Source organism: Leptonychotes weddellii, chromosome 10 (genome assembly GCF_054177405.1).
Source record: "Leptonychotes weddellii isolate Sample4059 chromosome 10, ASM5417740v2, whole genome shotgun sequence".
In the NCBI taxonomy this organism is placed as follows: Eukaryota; Metazoa; Chordata; class Mammalia; order Carnivora; family Phocidae; genus Leptonychotes; species Leptonychotes weddellii.
Window position 1 is genome coordinate 46,011,779 of NC_138378.1, and position 17,104 is coordinate 46,028,882.

At 46.5% G+C, this 17,104-nt stretch overlaps 1 protein-coding gene across 2 annotated transcripts in view; it reads left to right on the forward strand.

Moving 5' to 3' along the window:
• Window positions 1-17,104, forward strand: part of LOC102750298 (beta-galactoside alpha-2,6-sialyltransferase 2) — a 78,751-nt gene that overhangs the window by 36,412 nt on the left and 25,235 nt on the right. For both annotated transcript variants that reach the window (XM_081833312.1, XM_081833311.1), the window contains exons 2-4: window positions 4,854-5,855; window positions 15,200-15,297; window positions 16,710-16,811. In XM_081833312.1, the coding sequence (XP_081689438.1) occupies window positions 4,910-5,855; window positions 15,200-15,297; window positions 16,710-16,811 (1,146 nt within the window). In that variant the 5' untranslated portion in view covers window positions 4,854-4,909. The remainder of the gene's footprint in view (window positions 1-4,853; window positions 5,856-15,199; window positions 15,298-16,709; window positions 16,812-17,104) is intronic.

Sequence of the window (17,104 nt, forward strand, 5' to 3'; positions counted from 1 at the left end):
AATTTATATCACACCAGCTAATGATACAATAGAGCAATGAGTATACATTACTTTGCTTAAGCTATATCATTATAATATTTCAGATATACCACATTAGAGGGGAAAAAATATGTTTTTTTGTTTTTTTTTTTTTTCCTTTTTCTGTTGCTTAGCTGAACCTTTCTTCCTATTAGCCTGTATGGTCCTTTTAAGGACAAGAATGACCAATGGATATAGCATTGACGATATCCTCCATCTCTCTCTCACCTGGATTTTTATAAAGATGCTGATGACGGGACCCGTGATACGTAAAATGATTTCTGTAGCATTTTGCTGGCAGAGGATTTGCTCTTGCCTTGCGATTTAATCATTTTGGAGAATGTTCCCTTAATTGGCAGCAGCAGGTTTGCCGTGACAGAGGTTGCGGGGAAGCTTTTGGATTATTAAAAGTTCAGCCTAATCATGAGTTGAGACAGTGATCCCACTCCTTTCTATTATTACTGTGCATCAAAAGCCACAAAATCTTACCTAATCTTTCCTAATGCATTGGGATCCCTAGTGCTTTCATGGTGCTCAGAGAGCTTCACAAATCCCACCCTTCTACTTCCCAAAAAAGTGGGCAGAGAGAACAAAATCTGCCCCAGGCTCCTGGCCCCACCACAGCTCCTTCTCTCCTGCTTTTCCCTTTTAGGCTCTTCTTTTCTCGAGACCTGCTCTCCCTCCCTTCCATGTCTGTCATTTCCCCACAGAGAAAAAAAAGTCTTCACTTGCTTCAGTTGGGAACTGGGCGTTTCTGTATAATGAAGTCTGTATGTCTGATACTCCCACTGTGAAGTTCCGAAGCAGCTAAGGGTCATCTGTCATCCGGCATGGGGGGAGGGGAGGCAGGACCCTCAGCTCTGAACCCCAGGCCCAGAGGTTTCTAGGTCCTCCCCAAAGGATCAAGGTTTCCTCTTCATCATTTCCCCCACAGTAATCCTGTGCACACCCCTCCCCTTCTGACTCTGTGTTTTAAAAATAGTCTCTCAAGCAAATGCTGAACAAAGAACCTCCACTCCCCATTCTTTAATAATCCACCAAGTAAGCGCCCAGAGCTGTTGCTCAGTATGGGACAACCAAGTAATGAGGATTTCCAGCCAGAAGCAAAAAGACTGCATTTTAAATTAGCAGCTACAGCCTTATTGTGGTATAATAATTTGTCTGGTCTTTTTCCTCAGTTCCTGGCATGGGGCTTCTAAAACCCTGGCAATTTCCTGAGTGACAGGAGTGTCTTTGTTATGTTCATGAGGTGACTCTTTACAGTCAAAGTGGGTCCCTGCATAGCTTCAGGATGGGGTCTGGTCACCAGCAAGACCTTGGGCCAGCCTGACCTCTGGGGGCAGAAAGGAGACTGGGGACTGAATTCCATCACATGCTTAAATCAGTGATTCAATCAGGCATGCCTAGCAAATGAAACCCCAGGAAAATCTCTGGATGCCAGGGCTTGGTGGAGCTTCATGGTTAATGAGCACAGTGACGTTGGGAGAGGGTGATGTTCTCCGACACCGCAGACAGAGGGGAGAGAATCTGTTTGGGACCCACCCCCCAAGACCTCGAACTACGTGTATACCTTACAAAAAACCCTGTAACCATTAGTATAGGGCCTTTCTGAGTTCATTCCAGCTAATTATGGAACCTGAGGGGTGTCATGGGAACCTCCCAGATTGCTGGCCAAGCGCTCATAATTATGCACAGGTGGCCTGGGGTTCCCACTTAAGGCTGAGGTCTGAAGCACAGGCAGTCTTTTGGGACTGAGTCCTTAACTCGTGGGCCGGTGCTAACTCCAGAGGTTAGTGTCGGAGTTGTACTCAGTGTGCTCAGTTGGGGTGAAGACAGAATAACTGTCATTGAGGGTGATTTTCTGATTTCTAATAGAAATGTAGAAATCCTGGAAACAGCTTCTAGATCTTCAGGTTAGGTGTTACAGTTTGAAGCATGCGCTCCAGGGTGGGACAGGTTTAGAAAGATCATTTAGTGGATTCTTCCTCAAAGTGTGGTCCCAAGACTGTGCACGTCTGCAAACTGTTCATTACCAGCTCCTGATGAGATGTGTACGGAACTTGGTAGTAAGCATTTAGCATCTCTTACAGCAATCGGGCCTTGCCAAGACATTCAGGAATGGAAATATAAAAGTATCAAATTGTGACAGTCTGGAGGGGTAAAAATGATCCTTCCCCACAGATCGTTTAAGGAGCCTTATTTGTAGCTTCCGTTGGTATGATCGAATGGAGTCAGAACTTAGTGTTAAAAGTGTGAGGGCTGGAGTCAAGCCGACGGCTGGCTACCTCTGTGGTTTTGGGCAAGTTACTCAATCTCCCTGAGCTTTTGTTTCCTCATTTACAAAATGGAGATAGCAGTATTTCCCACCTCGCTAGGTGCTGGGAGGAGCAAATGAGGTACTGGAGGAAGAGTGCTAAGCACGGGGTGTGGCACATAGGTTAACTGCTGGCATTGTTTCTTCTATGTAAATTTCTTGGCATCAGCATGTCTGGCTTGGTGAATGCATGTTCCGTACATGTGTGTTTGATTTTTGACTGTAAATGAAACCGACGGCCTTGCCTTTATGCAAATACAAGGGAAAGCAAACACTTTTTAAAAGCCACAGCTTATACATGTAATTGAATATAGCTTTTCAAATCGTCTCTGAGAAGCTAGACTCATTTCAAGGATGCCCCAGTGTTGGAAGCATCTGGGGCACTTCTCATTTCACATTTCTGTTAGCGCCTGTCGCAGTGGTCTATTCTGATGTAATAACAAATCGCCTCAAAACCTAGTGGCTTAGAGCCACCATCTATCAGTATCACTCTGGTTCTGTGGGCAGACCGGGCTCAGCTGGGTTCTCACTGGGGGTCTTCCCTGCAGTTGCAGTCAGAGGTTGGCCAGGGCTAGGTCATCTGAAAGCTCAACTCGCCTAGACATGCAACAGGGCGTCTTCACTCTTCACGTTTGGTGCGGGGGCTGGACAGCTGGAACAGCTCGGTGCGTCTGGGCATCGCTCAGTCCATGTGGCCTTTCCACATGGCGAGCTTGGGTTTCCTGGCTGCATGGTGGACTCAGGTCAGAAAGATGTCTTTGTTGGTGGCTAGCTTCCCCCTGTGAATGAGCATTTTAAGAAGCAGGCAGTGGAAGCTGCTGGACCTGAGCCCAGTAACTGATCAGAGCAGTTACAGAGCCCTCCCCAAAATGCAAGGACAGGAGCCGTAGACCCCACCTCTCAATGGGAAGAGAGTCAACGAATCTGTGTCCATATTTAATCGGCTACAGAGCCACAAAGCAAATGTGGTTTTCTTACATTGGCGTATCTTTTTAACCACCAAAGACAGTATGTAGCTTCCACGGTAACTAGGTTTATGTAGGTATCACTCACTTTGATAGGAGTTACCTGAGTGCAAACCCCAGCTGTTGCATTTTGGTCACACCTCACATGCCTTTGAGTTTTAGTAGCATCCATCAGCCTATGCTAAGGAAGGAGTACCCCTCTGAGTTCCTCCCCATCTACTTTGAGTGTCTGATTTCTGCTAATGACCCCTTTGAGCCCTGTGTTGCCTCCCTACACTCCTCCCTGTCCCCCTTACCTGCTACACAGAAATCTGAAAGTCCATGCAACGAGCATGGTATGCCCTTGCTCAGAAAACTTCACTCCTCCCTATTTCTCACAGAACCTGTGGCTCTGACATCCAGATAGGTCTGTGAGGTCTCCCATGGCTGGAATGGCATCACTGTTCAGTTAAGTTTTCCCTACTTCCAATCCCAACACACAGCCTCCAGCCCCCAACACACACACACACACACACACACACACACACAGAGGCTCATGTCATTCTTTTAGCCACTATTTATTCAGTGTCTGCCTGCGTTGGGCCCTGTGCTCATTGTTAGGCTCCAGTAAGCTCCAGTATTATTACACATGCCTTATATTTTTCCTCTTTGGGGGGCTTTGCTTACATTCCTGAAGGTTAGGTAAATTTCTTATTACTGTCTTATCCCACACAGCAATGTAGCAATAAACATGGGTTGCAGTAGTGTATGAAGGAGAGGTTCCTTCTGTCTTACATTTTATCTTATACTTTTCATCTCCGCCTCCATTGTCATCCTTTCCCTGTTGGAGGCTCATCTAGAAACAGCAAGCTCTTTCCTCATCTCCTCCTTTATTTGAAATGTTAACATACTTCCCTCCTATTCCATCAGAGACTCATGATGGGGATGAAGTAGGAGGGCATTTATCTGAGTGTAGTTTTGAAGTCCACAGGCACTCTGGTATAACACTGGCCCACGGCCACAGTCTCTGAAGCATTGCTTATTCAGGATCGTAGGTGGACTTCTGGTATGTTCCTGGCAGCCTCCAGGGCCTGGGGGAGACCATGAAGAATCTGATATGGTTGTCAGCCCTTAGAAACTGAGCCTTTGGTGTTCTGATAAAGCAGGGAAGAGAGGGCCAACTCTACTTCTTAAATCAGCTGCCTTGCTTTACCAAATGGAATTCTATAAAGGCAATTGCAGAGAGAGGTTGTTGGGATGGGCCCCAATTAAGCAGCTGTCAGGGTGGGGAGGTGGTTATACCTCCAGAGGTTTTCCAAATATACGGCCACTCCTCCACCTCTCTCCCAAGACTCTCCGTGGGACCCCTCCTCTTGCAGAGAGGTCCGGTCTGGGGAAGGGGGGTGGGAGGGGATGTGACACTTGAATTTAGTCAAAATTCTCAGATGATCCTGGTTTCTGATGCCCCTTTTAACCCTCCCCCGCAGAAGCGCTGCTCAGGCCAGACTGTCCCCAGCGCCCGCACCATCGGAGCAGGTGACTTCAGGTGGCTAACTGTAGACCTGGCTGTTTTTCAGGTTCATTCGGACTCCCACCGCTTTAGGACACAAGGTGCTGACCCCAGGGACCTGCCATGAAACCACACTTGAAGCAATGGAGACAACGAATGCTTTGCGGGATATTCGCTTGGGGGCTCCTCTTCGTGGTGATGTTCATTTACTTCACCGACAGCAACCCAGCTGAGCCTGCACCCAGCTCCTTCTCCTTCCTGGAGACCAGGAGGCTCCTGCCCATGCAGGGGAAGCAGAGGGCCATCATGGGCGCCGCGCAGGAGCCCTCCTTGCTCCAGAGCGTGGGTGCACACAAGGGCCTGCTGGACGGACGCCCGTCGGGCCCCTTCCACAGGGCGCCGGGCGACCTGTCGCAGTGGGCCCAGGTGCAGGATGGGTTTGAAAGTGACGAAGAGTTCTTTTCATCCCCGATCGGGAGGAAATCGCAAAGTGCTTTCTACCCGGAGGACGACGACTACTTTTTTGCCGCGGGTCAGCCAGGGTTGCAGAGCCACACTCAGGGCACGCCGGGAGCCCTCTCCCCCCGGGACCAAGGCCGGTCGGAGGGGGCTGCACCAGCCCGCCAGGCGCAGAGAAGGCGGGCGGGGAAGAGGCAGCGGAAAGCCGGCGGGAGCCTGGTGCTGGAGCACGGCGACGACGGGGACAGGCTGTACTCGTCCATGTCCAGGGCCTTCCTCCACCGGCTCTGGAAGGGAAACGTCTCGTCCAAGATGCTCAACCCGCGGCTGCAGAAGGCCATGCAGGACTACCTGAGCGCCAACAAGCACGGCGTGCGCTTCCGCGGGCGGCGGGCGGCCGGGCTGAGCCGCGCCGAGCTGCTGTGCGCGCTGCGGAGCCGGGTGCGGGTGCGCACGCTGGACGGCAAGGAGGCGCCCTTCTCGGCGCTCGGCTGGCAGAAGCTGGTTCCCGCCGTGCCGCTGAGCCAGCTGCACCCGCGCGGCCTCCGGAGCTGCGCCGTGGTCATGTCGGCCGGCGCCATCCTCAACTCCTCCCTGGGCGAGGAGATAGGTGGGTCTCGCCACCGTGCGCACGCGGGCTGGTGGCTGCGCCTGTCGGGCTCAGCGCCCGAGGTTTCGGACGCCCGCCGGGGAGTCTCCCTGGGGCAGAATGAGCCTGTTGGAGGTGCCAGTAGAGGTCTTTTTTTTGGCGGGGGGAGTGGAGATTAGAGCAGAGGTGTTTCCCCTTCCAGCTGGGTGTTAGGGGAGTGGGAGGCCGGCGCTGCTCAGAATTCGTCTCCTGCAGACCCTATGTTCTACGTGGACAGGCTCCCAACCTCGCCCACAGAGGCCTGATGAACCCATACGTGGTAGGATCATGGGAGAGGAGCAAGAGGACCAGAGAGGCAGCGACAGTTCTCCAAAGAGAAGTACAAATGATGGTAATTTTAGTTAGCCCAGGGACTCAATGGATGTTGTGGGCTCAGAGGAGAGCCCTTCAGGTCGGAACAAGGAGTTCTGACCTCGCACCGGTCGGCGCAATCCAGCCTTTGGGTGAGGGTCAGTGCACCTAGCAGGGCCCTTCTCCAAGGTGGTAAATCACAGGACCACACCTCGGCGTCTATCTTTCCTTCTGAACTCTGCCTTCAGAGCCATGTCAAGAGCCCAGGAGAACATCTGGGTCACAGTTCCTGTATTAGGCCTCTCCAGAGAAACAAACTGATGGGAATTAGAGAGAGAGAAAGATTTATTTTAACGACTTGCTCCGCAGTTGTGGGGACTGGCAAGTCTGAGATTTGTAGGGCAGATGAGTAGGCTGGAAACTCAGGTAAGAGTTGAGATTGCAGTCTGGAGCCTGAAGTCTGTAGAGCAGGCCAGCAGGTGGAAAATTGAGGCAGGACTCTCTGTTGCACTGGAAACAGAATTCCTTCTTCCCCAGGAAACTTCAGTCTTTGCTGTAAGGCCTTAGACATCCCTCTGTGCCCAGGCTCATTCCATTGCCACACCATTGAGTGAGCATTTTGACCCTTCAGACTCATTCACTCATTTAATAAACACGTGTTTAGTCCCTACTGCAGTGACAGTTCTCCAAAGAGAAGTACAAATGATGGTAATTTTAGTTAGCCCAGGGACTCGATGGATGTTGTGGGCTCAGAGGAGAGCCCTTCCGGTTGGAACAAGGAGTTCTGACCTCGCACCGGTTGGCGAGGTGCCAAGAAAAAAAAAATGTGAATCAGACACAGCCTTGGCCTCAAGTCCCAGTGTAAAACAACTGTGTCTACTACATTCTTACAGTAGATGGTGTTAGTTATAGCTCATAACTCACCTGGAAGTGAGAGTCAGGGGCATTGCCCACTTGTTCGAAAGGAATAACCATTGTTTCTTGGGTCCATTAGTGTTATGTGTTCCAGAGGAATGGCTGATAAGCCAGAGCCGTCTTGAAATGGGGTGATGCCATTGTAATCAAGCTCCACAACCCAGACCTCCTCTCAGATGTTCTTGGGAATGAAGCTGAATGTGAAATTTTTAAAAAGTCAAAAAAAAAGTAGGCACGAGTATGGGCTTGAGGTCTAGGGTCCCAGTATCCCCATGCTGACATTACAGCAGGCTCGTAATAACACTGTCCACGCGTCACATGCCGCCAGAGCTGGAGCGGAACAGTCTGCAATTGATTAGGGAAGAACAGTGGTTTTAAGCTCCCTGGGGTGAAGCTCTTCCCCGTTTCCGAGGACCATTATTAATAACGTAAGAAGGAATTTAAGTATTACGCTTTAAAGCAGGCAGTAACTTGCTTCTGGTTTTGTTTTGCCTTATTTTAAACACCTCTGCATAGTAGTTGCATATTTGGATTACTCTTGCACGTCAGGGAGATTTCTCTTGCTCTTTGTTCTGGCATAAATATCCCTGACCAGAGTCTTGGAAACTATTCAGAATTTGGAAGAGAGCGTGAAAGAAACCAGGAATTAACGTTTCCGGGGAGCGGGAAATGTCACTTATATCTTTATTAGTTTCTAGCATCCAAATTTAATTTATATTGTCTGCACTTAGATGAAGCTTCATGATTAGAGTTATAGACTCATAATTGAAGAACACACTCAGAAATTTTAAGGAATTCTCTTTATTGTTTTGCCTTGGTTCCTTTGAATCCAATTTTGTACTACCATCTTAAGGATACGTAATCAGGGGCTCCTGGGTGGCTCCGTCGGTTAAGCAGTCAACTCTAGTTTTCAGCTCTGGTCATGACCTCAGGGTCCTGGGATCGAGCCCGCCCTGGCTCCACGCTCAGTGGGGAGGAGTTGGCTTCAGGATTCTCTTTTTCTCCCTTCCTCTGCCCCTTCCACCACTCGTGTGCTCTCTGTCTCTAAAATAAAGATTTTTTTTTAAAGGGTACATAATTAGAGCATAGCTCAATGTGAGAAAACAAAGAAGTCTTTCCTTTTTATAAGCTAGCGTGTCTCTTCGTCTCAGCACTTGTGCCTGCCAGGTGCTGACATATCTCCTTCCTACCCTCCTGATACATACGTGCTTATTAACAGAGTTGTTAATGGCCCTCTTGATAAAAACAAATTCATGCCGTGGACTCCTTCAGGGAACTAGGAATATTGGGGCTTGCTCTGCTAGTTAGCTGAAATCATCCTGGTCCCTAGAAATCTACTTGTGAAATTGGCTAAGTGAAGATCAAAGGACTTACAAAAGGTCACGGTCTCATGAAAATCTGAGGAAGAAGCTAGGGAAGTACCCGAGGCTAGCTCCCTGCCAGGAGGCCCCTCCCGGCTGTACTGTCCATAAATACTCCGCCACCAGGGGTTTCTGAGAGGAAGAGCCAGTTGCTCCTCAGGTTTGCTTATCGGCTGCCCTCTAGCACCCCCTGCTGGTTGCTCAGGCGGGCCGTGCAGTCCTGTTTCCCGGCCTCGTATAACTGTTTCTGAAAACGGTGCAGCAGTTGTAAACACCTCCACTTTGAATGTTATTGAAAAGCAAACTGAACTGTTTTGGAAACATAGAACAATCTTTCCTAGAGCCTAGAGATGATTTTTTTTCAGCCATAAAAAACAATAATAATTTGGTAGTGCTGGTAGCTACCAGCAGTCCTAAGCAAACACTCGACAGGGCAGAAGTGTCCAACAGTAGTAGCCTTGGTATGGGAAATCGGGATCTCTGTGCTTGAAACTCAAATTCTGGGAAGTGTGTGGAGGGAATGGGAGAGTGGGGAGGGCTGTGTGTAGGGGCATATAGTAGTTGATGGTAAGAGCTTGGGGTTTAGCATATCCTGATACCTTAAAGGGTAAGAAAAGGTAAGAAAGCAGATCATATAGTCATTTAACAAGCATCGATTATTTATTGATTCCCCAACTCACCAAGGCCTGATACTATGTTAGGCCTACTAGTGATGCAAAGATGAATAAGACACAGAGCTAGACCTCAGATCCTCTGCAGTCTACTGGGGGAGAATGACTCTAATGGGCAATTCCAGTTCCATGGTTAGAAGGACAGAGAGATATGCAGACTGACAGGGAAGAAATGACAACAGAACCCTAACCCACCGTGAGGGCTGATGGCCGGTAGGGAGAGGAGGTTAAGAAGAACTGCCCAGAAGAGGGAAATCCAAGCCAAAGGCCAGGATAACAAGGAGGTGAGACAACACAAGGAGCGCTGGGGGTGGGAGGTGGGGGCACATAAAAGGGCACAGGGGTAGGGGAGATGGGGGGTGTGTGAGAGCTACAGGCAGCACGAGGGGCTGGGAGTGGGGAGAGACCTGAATAGATAAGCAGGCAGGCGGGCAGCTCACGATGTCCTCGTGCATCATTCTTCAGAAATCAGACTTCACGTAATAATTGTAATAAAAGGTGCCACTTGCCGGGCATCTACTGCAGCCAAGTCCTGTTTCTAAATGCTCTTGTGTTCAGTGTTGCAAGCCAAGGATATGATGATTCCTGTTTTATGGAGGCACCTAGAGGCACAGGGGGTGGAGCCTGGACTCCATTAAACCCCACTCTCCCTCTCCAGAAACTCCCACTCTGACCCCTGCACTCGTGGTGCAGAGAGAGGCATTGAGATCTTTGAAGCAGGGAAGTGATGGGTCAGCTTTTCATTTGAGAGGGAGTGTTCCAGAGCCTGGACCTGAGGGCACGAAGGAAGTCCGTCACATTGCAGCAGTCCCAGGGAGAAGTGAGACAGGCCAGGGTGGCAGAGTCTCGAGAGGGATGAATCATCTGTTTGGCAGGCGGCTCCCTAAAGACTGGAGGCTTTTGCTCCCTTGCCATTTCCGATTTTGTGCTCTGGAGGAGCGCAGGAAAGAGGGAGGGGACCGTGGGGCCAGTGCCCGAGGCAGGGTAGTGACTCAGTGCTCGTGCCCTCCTGGCTGGCTGCGCCTTAAAGGGTGTTTTTAATCTTCCTTCAGTGAATGCATGTAGCCTGGCTTGGTTCTCAAGGTCAACACGAAATGGCTCTACCCTGGAAATGCCTTCTCCAGAAATGAGGCTTTACTTTATTCTCCGTGTGCTTGTTGTCTGATCCATTCCTCCTTTTGTAAATATGAATGGACAGCTTAGTTTTTCAGGTGCATTATCAAGGAGATGCACAGCGAGGCAGACATTTACAAAACATGTCTGCATGATAGACACACTCTGGGCTTGCCCCCCACACACACCTGCTCCCCCCTCCCATCCTGATCCTACTGGCAGCTCTGAGGAGGTTCACTCTCCATCCATAGCAGCCTCCCTCTGTCTCTACCTCCCTGCCTCCTCCCCGAAAATTGACCTTTTAACTCTTTAGACTCCCACCACTTCCAGAGGAGTTAAGCCAGATTCCATTTCTGTGCCCTGTGCCCTGTGCAGTTGCTGGAAGGCTTGACACACCTCAGTGTAGCATTCTGGCATTTCAAAGCTGTGACATTTTCAGGGGCGATACAGTTGATTTGGAATTTCTACCTAATTAATCTGAAATACACCCCTGCTTGGGAGCCTTGGCTTGTTCACCTTCGCTTTAGACAGAGGCTGTGTCCAAGGGCAGCATGGTTTAGTGGGAGGACTGTGGTTCAGGAGTGTGGGCCTCATCCTCACGTTGTCCTGATTATCTTAGTTCCTGAGGGTCACCTCACTGTCTGGAGCCACTTGTCACTGCCTCAGGAGAAGGTTGCCCCAGGTCAGCAGTTCACATAGTGTGTGAGGTTCACATTTGGGGTCCCCAAGACCCTTTCAGGGGCTCATGAGGTGAAAACTTCTTTATAATAATGCACAGGGGTCTTCTGGATTGTTTGACATTCACACTGGTGATGCAGAGACAGAGGTGGGTAAACTGCTGGTTAGTGTAAATTAGGCATTCCTACCCAACAGTACTAGTTGTCTTGCTGGTTTGCACGGCCATGCTCAGCAGGAAGAGAATCGAGTGCCCGTTTCACTTATGGATGTCCCTGATGAAACAGGAAAAAAATGAAAAGAATGTTGGTTTTATTTAATATCCATCTTTGACTACATGTGTTTTTAAGACAAAGTGGGCAATAAAGTGAAAACACACTTCTGCATACCAACACAGTGGACAAGCCCCTGTGTGGTTGGAGTCTTGAGCAGCACTAGCACTTGCGTCATGAAACACAATTTTTACTTGAAACAAATGACTGATAGACATACTTTATTCAGACCTGGATATTTGGTAGATATTTTCTCATAAAGGATCTGAGTGAACCTGTCACTTGTAGGAAAAGAGCTGACAGTATTTTTTGCCAGTGATAAAATGCAAGCTTTCAACCATGAACTTGGAACTGAACCCAAGTTCCTCTATCCGATGCACAGCAAAGCCATCACTGAGACATCAGGTATGCAGCAAGGGAAGGGTTTATTTATGCAGCCAAACCAGGAGAGGAGAGGACAAGCCTCAAATCTGCCTCCCCAAAGGGAGAGAGAATGAGTTTTTTATAATCACAGGGGTTGAAATTGCATACATATTGATGAAAAGATCAGGGAAACTTATGACAGCTCATAAGGAGAGATGGAACATGCACATTGAACAAACGTACATGTAACATACATCCCGTGTTCACTTTGGGTGTAGACTTAACATCAGAACGAGGCAGCATTCAGCCCCTGACGTCAGGAGGTTATCTTCAGGCAAGGAGAAGGGGCTATGGGTTTGCTCCAAGAGACATTTTAAACTGGATGGGGTCTTGGGCTTATTATCTTGAGTAAGGAATGTGGGGCCTCCTTTGTTCATAGGCTGGAACCGTATCAGTTGACCTTGAGTCCAGGCTTCTGCAGAGACAGACAGTGGGCTTGTTAGTGGGGTCTGAAAAGACACAATAGCTGATTAGGGGGAAACAATTTTCAGAAAAACAAGCTTTAAACTTTCTGCCAGTTTCAACCTCATTAATCCTATGGACACATGGTTTCAAACTTGGAAGCTTGCCATGCTCCAGACTGATGAGATGCATGGTGATTTAACTGATGTGATTTTGGGGGACACTTTATAGTGAAATGCATCAATATTTGGAAGATCTGCATAACTGATTGAACTGATAGCTCCAAATGATCATTGCTCAATGCTACAAAATCGTGCCTGGGTGAATCCTCCCATTTTGAGAGCAAGAAGAAGTATTTGGCTGGATTTCAATGGAACAGAGCATGGAAAGTTCATTTATATTGTTTCACATTCCATATTACAAAAGATTTTTTTTTTTAAAGAAACTAGCATTTGTCAAGTTTTGATGAAGTATCAAAGAATATTCCCAGTAGTCTGGAAAGACTTAAAGTACTCCTTACATTTTCAACAATTTATCTAAGTCTTGACATAATTCAAGTAAATCAATATATTGCAGCAGATAGAATGCAGAAGCAGATAAGAAAAACCAACTGTCTTCTGATAAGCCAGGCATTAGAGAAATTTGCAAACATTTAAACCAGTGCCAGTCTTCTATTTTTTTTAAATATGGTTATTTTTCATAAAAATATTTTATTTTTAAATAAATAAACGTCTTCTAATTTTGCTTTCTAAGGTGACATACATTGAAAAATATAATCCAAATAAACAAAAGAACTTTGGGTTTTCGATAATTTTCAGAGTGTAAAAGTGTTCTAACACCCAAAAGTAAGAAGCACTGCTTTGGGTAATCTAATTTTTCTAGTGCAAATATTATTTGAATTTTTATGACAAAGTACTATTCAATAAAAATAAATAATAAAACATTCATTATAAAAAATGTGTGAACAAGTACTTATAAAGAAAATAAGAAGTGTTCATGTTTTTTGACATCATATGTGCAAAGCATGGATCACCTAGGACGTAAAGATTGGCAAACTTCTTTCTTTTTCTTTCTTTTTTTTTAAAGAGCCAAGTAGTAAATATTTTAGGCTTTGTGAGTCATGGGGTCACTGTCACAACTCACCTCTGCCATTACAGACAATAGATAAACAAACGAGTATGTCTGTGTCATCATACAGCTTTATTTACTAAAACAGGTGACAGGTCATAGCTTGCTGACACCTTCAGCGGTTACCCTAAAAGAACACTGTAGAATTTTTAAAAAAATATTTATTTATTTGACACAGAGAGAGAGAGAACACAAGCAGGGGGAGGGCAGAGGGAGAGGGAGAAGCAGAGTCCCTGCTGAGCAAGGAGCCCTATGTGGGACTCGATCCAGGACCCTGGGATCATGACCTGAGCTGAAGGCAGATGCTTAGCTGACTGAGCCACCTAGGCGTCCCCAACACTGTAGAAGTTTTTAATGGCATAGCCAGGAATCCTTTATGCATTCTTTGTGTTCTATTTAATTTTGGTGCTCGAAACTGGAACATAAATTCTTCTGAGCTCAGAGCTCAGAAGCTCAAGAAAGGTACCTAATGTAACATTGTTTTAATGGTGACATGTGTGCCGAGTCTCTGCTACTTAGGGAATAGGAAGGTCTCTCCCAAGGAGACTGCTCAAGAGGGGATAGCAGGACTCAAATGAAGAAGATGGGCTGCTTCAGGGACTCGCATGGGGTATAGTCACAGTAAATGCAGGCTACATCCACAGGCTCTTTGGCAAATCAGAAATACGTAATCTTACCTCTCTCTCTCTCTCCCCCACATACACAGGCATTGTTGTTGTTCCAACCAAGTTAAACTTGAAATGTGCATGGAATTTTTGAAGCTAAAGATAGCCCTCAGAAATTCCCTTATTGCTGATTAACTCTGGTTTCTGGGCAATACAGTAGCTGGCTCAGGAAATTCCCAGACATATGTATGCATATAGACTGCTTTGTGGGAAGGGAACATGTCCCCATTCCCATCCCTTAATCGGATAGACAGGTGACCCCACTCTCCTCTACCTGTAGCTCTTTGTGTCCTTGTCGGCCTCCAGGAGATGGGAGCTTTGTTTTCACCCAGGATCTCTGAGAACTTAAAAAGTGTCAAGTTGAATGAAGAGAGACATAGCTTTATGTTGTAGTTGAGGCCGGTGAACCAAGGTGTGCCCTGACAGAAGACAAAGTGCCTTGGTAGCCAGTACCATCGGTGGTGCTTCCATCCGGCAGGGCTGCGGCGGGACGTCATACCAGTGCTGGGAGCGCAGAACGCTCTCCGTTGCTCCCCCGTGGGTCTTCTGGGCAGCAGCAGCAGTATGTGAAGCACAGAAATCCTGGCCGGGTTTTTTGGGGGTTTTTTAAGTTTTCAGATTTAATTCCAGTATAGTTAACATACGGTGTTATAGAGGGCTCTTTTTTTTTTTTTTTTAAGATTTTTATTTATTTATTCATGAGAGAGAGAGAGGCAGAGGCAGAGGGAGAAGCAGTCTCCCTGCTCCCTGCAGAGCAGGGAGCCCCACAAGGGGGCTCAATCCCAGGACCCCGGGATCACAACCTGAGCCGAAGGCAGACGCCTAACAGACTGAGCCTCCCAGGCGCCCGAGGGCTGGTTTTCTTTTTAAGCACAAACCAGTACCCCAAGGTATAGAAATCGCATTAAAGGCTGTGGCTCTTTCTGTGTGAGAGATGCCCTTGGTCTTGGCACCGGCCGCGGTCTTAGAGGCACCATGAGCAGCCTCCATGCTCCAAGCAGTAAGAACCACACAAGCAGCCCGTCTGCAATATCCTTACATGCTCCCACAGATTCCATCTTTGAAATATTCTGGAATCTTTCAGAGAATGGCTGCATAAAGCATGTCACCTTTAAAGAATGTGAACACATAACAAGTACCTAAATATAGCTTAACATTTGGATGACATAGGACCACTTGTAATGGTCCTATGTTTCCATGTTGATTTGTCCCCTAGCCGGGATCCCATTCTAAATAGACACTATACTGAAAAATATATGTATGGGTATCTTAACTTTATTGGTTGTTTCTATTAGCTTCAGGTATTGAAAATTTTGCTTTAATGCTTTTTTAGATTATGTCGATTCGACAGCAAAAAGTACAGTAAGTTTGTCATTTATGTGTCCTTAGATTCTCATGATGCAGTTTTGAGATTTAACTCTGCTCCTACACGCGGCTATGAGAAAGATGTTGGAAATAAAACCACTGTGCGCATCATTAATTCCCAGGTAAGATGGATGGTGTGTTCTCATGGAAGTACATCTTATAGGTAAATAGTTTAACTGGATGAGTGAAGAGAAATTACCCATTTATTCATGACTATGGTCTTTCTTATTTCTATGGGTCTTGTAATTAAAAAGAACAGAGAAAAAAATGCAGATAAATAGAACTTATGTGTGGCATGAATAGGAAGAAATGAGTAAATAAGATTAAAAGGAAAAATCAGTGTACATATGGAAATATGTGTGTCTATCCATACACACGGGTACATACATAATCATAGACTTAGCATGTTGCATTTTATGAATGGAGGAAAAGACAGTTAAATTTAAAAGAAATCGCAGTGGTGAGAAAGGCCAGCAATGAAGGGGAGAAAAGCAAAGGTTACAAAATCCAAGGGTCAGTAGGGTGGCTTGCAAACTTTAGTCCATCATTTGAAAAATTTAAAAAAAAAAAAATGGATTGTTTTGTTAAGTATTTCTCTTCCTGGTGTTCTTCATAAGAATACTTTCCAAGTTCAAAGCAAAACTACTCTCAAAACCACAGCAGTTCCCAGAGTTTCAAACTATATAGAAAGAACATGAGGTGATGGATGATTTATGACAGGTTGCTTGCAGAAGGAAAGATTAGCTTTCTGCATGGTACCCTGAAACAATCGTCCTATTTCCTTACTTCACAGATGCCATCGATTGTAAGAGCCACCATTCATTCAGTCACAGCTTCCCAGCTTTTCAACATTATCAACCCCACCAAACTGAAATATGTGTCCCCTGTAAGATACGCCCTGGCTTGAGAAATCTTCAAATATGAAGAAAGAAAGTATATCTCGAAAACTGAAAAATTGCCCCTGAAAACTGATGAAAACCAATACTTTTTTCCCTCCAAAACTGTAGTTTAAAAAGATGATTGGCAGGTATCTCCTGGTCTCCTCCAGGACCAGATAGGGACACAGAGGGAGGAAGTCACATCGCGGCTGCCATCCGTCCGCCGGCTGTCTGTGTTCCGTTTGTCCCGAGCCTGGCCCTCTGGAGGCGCCTTCATAAGGCAGGTCATCCACAATTGCACCTCCCTCTCCAATCACCTGTGAAAGTAACTGGAGATGATGCTGGGGTGCCGAATTAGCTAGGGCATTGCATCTTTCAGGAGCTGATTCGATGCCACCAGCTATGAAGATGGTGCTGGTGAAAATGGAGGAGACAGTGGATTTTATTTTTAACCTTCATTTCCCCAGACATTTCTTTACACACATAAGCGTGCGATGCTCACCTCTCTCCATCCCCCGGAGGAAAAGACAAAGTCTGAACAACTTTTTTTTTTTTTTGCTCTGATTCATTTTTTTTTTACATTTTCATCTTTTTTTAAGATGTAATTTTGAAGAACCAAACACTTATTTTAAAATGACTTTTGTTTGTATTTGCAGATTCTGACCAACCCCAACCATCACTTCATTGACAGCTCATTATATAAAGATGTCATTTTGGTGGCCTGGGACCCTGCTCCTTATTCTGCAAATCTTAATCTGGTAAGTGTTTTCTTTAGGGTAAGTGCCCCTACCCTAACAGTCAGACAGTGCCTTTGACTGATTAATAATGGGAGCAAGTCAAGGATTAAGCTTTCACAGAATGAAACCACTCACGGGCGCTACTTAAATAACATGTGTATTCATACCATTTTGATACCCGGTTCCCAGAGCATACTTGGTGAACATGATCTATCTAATGAAAAAGGGCTTTTGCTCTCGAGGATTTAAAAACCAAAAAAAATTACAGTGTCTAAATATTCAGACATTCCTAATTTCACTAGAGATTGGGTGGA